Below are 5000 nucleotides of genomic sequence, written 5' to 3' on the forward strand. Positions count from 1 at the left end.
ACCTGCCTCACACACCTGTTTCACAAACTTGCCTCACACACTTGCCTCACACATCTGCCCAACACACCTGCCCTACACACCTGCCCCACACACCTGCCCCACACACCTGCCATAGACACGTGCCCCACATACCTGCCCCACACGCCTGCCATACACACCTGTCCCACACACCTGCCCCACACACCTGCCCCACACACCAGCTCAACACATACAACTACTGAACGATATTGTGCGATATAAAATAGTTATCCTTGTGAACACTTTCGTTTTCTCTAATGTATAAACAACAAAAGACCCGTTTTCTTTCTTGGGTCCATTTTCTGTGTTGCCATGGAGGAGGAGGATAAATATTGTAAAAGAATGTGTGAGAAAGCGAGGTATGTGAGGCTAGGAAACTAAGAAATGGATGGAATTAGGCCTAGTTAGATGAATTCTGTCTATCTATCTATCTATCTATCTGTCTAATCCCAGTCTATCTTTATCTATCTATCCATCTATATTTATCTCTCGCTCTCACACACGCCCACACAGATATCTTAAACCTTCTTTCTCCGTATTGTACTATCTGCCCAATAGCTCAGTTGGTAGAGCGGTAGTACTTTGAACGTGTCATACTCGCTACAGGTCGCAGGTTCGATTCCTGCTTGGGCTACGACGTTTTAACCCCTTCTGTCCGACAACACATTATTTAATCCATTTGTTTATTTTTATTGTGCCCTTACTTTCTTATTTCTTTGATTATTTTATCTTCTCTAATGCCTCTAGTTCGAAAAGTCTCTCTTAAGCTTAGTAAAATCGTCTGTGGATGACAAGAACAATAAGAACGTTCAGTACTATACTCCATTAACTGTGACTTGAAAATAAGAACATTCAGTACTACGCTCCTTTAACTCTTACTTAACCTAAAATTACCATCTCTAATCCTTGAATACTGAGTTACAACCATAGATTAACACGAATACGATGCTAGCCACTAAGAAGTGCTATGAAAAAGATGTAGAGTTGTAGCGTTGTCTTTTTCCGCCACTGAGCTACATGATATATGCTGCAGAAGGACGAAAATCAGAGCCAGGTTAAAGTGAAAGAAATATATCGCATATTACACACCTTGCTAATTAGTGAAATGTGGCGGGAGGTGAGCGTAGACTTTTTTCCAAATAAATGTACACCCACCAAAAAAATTATCGTTACCGCTGGGTGCGATGAACTCTGAAATGATTTGTAGAAGTGAAACTGTGTTCATTTGGTACTGGTAGTAGTTCAGAACCCTTGGTCCGTATGTCATATTGTATCACACCACAAGGGTAAAGAATATTTTTTTTTGTGAGAGTACCTGCACTTAAATTTTATATATCAAGATGCAGTTATTTTCTAATGTTCTCTCTCTCTCTCTCTCTCTCTCTCTCCCTCTCTCTCTCTCTCTCTCTCTCCTCTATATATATATATATATATATATATATATATATATATATATATATATATATATATATATATATATTTATCTACCTATCTATCTATCTGTCTATCTGTATATCTACAGCATCTGTCTGTCTAGCTATCTTGCTAAGGTTGAGAGGTTTTCCTTACTTTCTCCTCTGTGTTTATCACGTGTCCCGTAGCTCAGTTGGCAGAGCGGTGGCTATGGTGAAATAACCGAATTTCAAACTTGCTACAGGTCGCAGGTTCGAGTCCTGCCGGGGCTACAACAGTTTTTACGCTTTCCACCCGAGGACCTCACTTTATTTATCTATTATTTATTTATTTATTTATTACTCGTACTACAACCGGACCATTTTATTGAGAATTAAACTTCGAGGGATTTAAGGAGTTAACGAATCTATGTCCTACCGCCCAATTTTGTAAGTAGAGGCGTCTGGAGGTAGCAAGGAGAAATAAATATACGTAATTGGAGAGAAACGGTTCATCCCTTTAATTCTATTCATTTTTAACTTTTTTCATTCATTCATTCATTCATTTACTCATGTTTTTATTTAAGATATTTTCGACCGAGAGGGGGGGGGGTTGGTATAGCGTTCATTAATCCTTCACCACTAGAAAAATCCCCCCGAGGTGGAATAAATAGCTTCTTGCCAGGCTGCTAAGAATAAAAAATTACAGTCATCGTGCTCCAGAGGGTTAAGTGCCAGAGTGTCATTACCCACAGTCATTACCATCTTTATTATAGCCCTTATGCAGCCAGTCGTAAGTGTCAGATTGCCATGCTCGCTTCGTAATGTTCCGGCTGTCATCGTTTGCTGAATTAGAGTTATTAAGGAAGCTTGGTGTTGTGAGGAAGCGTGCCGTTATTATTATTATTATTATTATTATTATTATTATTATTATTATTATTATCATTATTATTATCATAATTATTATTATTATTATTATTATTATTATTATCATTATTATTATTATTATTATTATTATTATTATTATTATTATTATTTTTACTATTATTATTATTAGTCGTAGTAATAGTAGTAGTAATAATAGCAGCAGTAGTAGTAGTAGTAGTAGTGTTCATAACTTAACCTCTGATTACCCGGAAGGAACACGTCTTCACTTCCTCCTTGACCTCTCCCTTAACAACCCTCTCATCACCAAACCACCCTCATCAGCTAACCTCTCCTTGTCAGTCTCGCCCAGCCTGATTTAAAACAGTAATTACCTTTATAGACCATTATGGTTACACCCTCGCCGTGAAAAACGAGTCTTCCCTTGTAGGTTTGTGGGTGTGGGTGTGGGTGTGGGTGTGGGTGTGCGTGTGGGGTTGTTTGTTTGTGTGTGTGTGTGTGTGTGTCTGTGTTTTAGCGTCACTGCCGTAGCACACGAACGCACACTAAGGCATTTCAACGCCATCTCGATAATTTTTCGTGACCATTGAAACGAATGGGGAAGAAGGAAGATGTCTGGCCGAATAAAAGATCCATTTGATTTGCAAGGGATGAAAAAAGAGGGAATAATTAAGTTTTTTATTTTATTTTTGTGTATATAATATTTTTTTGGATATTATTAAGTGACCAAAAGAAACTATACACTAACCGAACTAAAGAAAATGGGATGAAGGTAGAGTTAGGAGAAATATGTAGGGGGTTAGATTCTCTCTCTCTCTCTCTCTCTCTCTCTCTCTCTTTCTCTCTCAACATGTCTAACTTTTCTTTCTCTCCTTTTTCTTTATTTTCTTTGCTTCTTTTTTCATTCATGCCTCTTGCACATTAGCGGGTTTGGCCACAACTACACGACCCCAGAGCACGCACACACGCACACGCACACACGAAGATGGACATGCACAGTGGGTACACAAGAATAAAGACACACACACACACACACACACACACACACACACACACACACACACACACACACACACACACACACACACACACACACAAGGAGAGAAAGAGAGAGAGACAGAGAGAGAGAGAGAGAGAGAGAGGTAAACAGTTAATCAAAATAAAAAATACAAGTATAAACCATTGGTAGGAATTACACACACACACACACACACACACACACACACACACACACACACACACACACACCACACACACACAGCCCCCTCACTCGCACCCTACCCCCACCTCCGCACCCTTATACAATCACAGCTGAAAAATACAAACACATTCCCCCCACCATCACCTCCATATTCCCCCGCCTTAATCATGCAAATCAGCCTCGGAGTGGGTCATTTGTTGTGCCAATTGCCAGGATTACCAGCCTTATGAACGGTGTGGAGTTACACAAATACACTCACATAAACCCAAGCCAAGCGATTTTTCCTCTGGTGTTTACACGGTGCCGTGAATTTCCGTATAGTTCTATAATTTTCTTTTGCCCCCCCTCCCCCAGTTCCCTTTTACCTGCATGGTTTTTCACAGACATATCTCAGAATTTTTTTTTATGTGGAAAGTTTTTGAGATGCGACAAATCGTTAATGCACAGTTTGAGGATTTTCACTCATACTTTGTCACCTACCCGATGAGAGAAAAATTAGACTCCTTAGAAAATTGATTAGACTTAACCAAACACACTCAAATATACCCAAAGCAGGGGAAATTTAGTCTGTATTCTTTCTAGCAAAACTTGAAACCGTCTAGACCTGATGATAGTCTACTAGCCATCTAACTTTCTAGCAAATCGTTACTGATAAAAATATACATAGCATCACGCAAACACACTCACATATAGAAAATTCTGGTGTCATCGTCTTTCTGGTAAAATTTTAATTGATTCTAGAGCCGCTGATGGCCTAAAATGCTACCAAAAATACCCTCACAAGTAAATGATTTGTATAATGAGCCAAATTGACCTAAACACACTCTCATAAAACAATATCAAAGGAAATTTACTCCTCCTCTTCTCTAGCAAAACGTCAAAGCCATCTAGAGCCGCTAATGGCCTACAAAGCAACATAATTCTACTCTTAGCAAAGCGTCACTATTCAAATACACAATAAATACCCACATATACGAAAAATCTGGGTTCTTTCCCGCTTTAGCCTAACTTACAAGCCTTCTAGAGCGGCTACTGACCTAAAAGCGACCAAAAACTACTTCTCTCTCACTGCCACTACGTCCCATCCATACTCACTCTTAGCGAAGTTAGCGGCGGTGACGTTCTGCTTCTGAACCACCTTTTTCACGATCTTTTGGAAGCTGGCGTTGAAGGGGCGGGACGGCTTGTTGTTGTTGAGGAGGTTGTGGTTGTTAATGGCGGGAAAGACGGCAGCAGGGGGGGAAATAGTCGTCTTGAGGTCTTCCATCTTGTCGTTGACTTGCTCGCTAGCGTCGTCTGAGCCAGGGTGTTTTACTATGACGTGAGCGAAAAGGAAAATGGGGGAAATTCTACATACGTATACAGGAAGGAGATGGGATTTACAAATATGGATGCATGCCTGGGGGAAAAAAATTAAATATAAAGTTTCGGATGCATGTTCAGAAAAGAAATTGAGTTTGATCGATGGATGCATAATTCGGAAGGGACTAGGGTAAAATATTGAA

The 5000-nt window shown here is 39.8% G+C and overlaps 1 protein-coding gene across 1 annotated transcript in view; it reads right to left on the reverse strand.

Moving 5' to 3' along the window:
• LOC145417668 (inactive ubiquitin carboxyl-terminal hydrolase MINDY-4B-like) overlaps window positions 1-5000 on the reverse strand; it is a 40001-nt gene that overhangs the window by 30047 nt on the left and 4954 nt on the right. The window contains exon 2 of the mRNA XM_080286308.1: window positions 4591-4809. Coding sequence (XP_080142434.1) covers window positions 4591-4809 — 219 coding nt within the window. The remainder of the gene's footprint in view (window positions 1-4590; window positions 4810-5000) is intronic.

The sequence above is a fragment of the Coenobita brevimanus genome, chromosome 14 (assembly GCF_032717465.1).
Source record: "Coenobita brevimanus isolate Jiangsu-jjx chromosome 14, ASM3271746v2, whole genome shotgun sequence".
Lineage (NCBI taxonomy): Eukaryota > Metazoa > Arthropoda > Malacostraca > Decapoda > Coenobitidae > Coenobita > Coenobita brevimanus.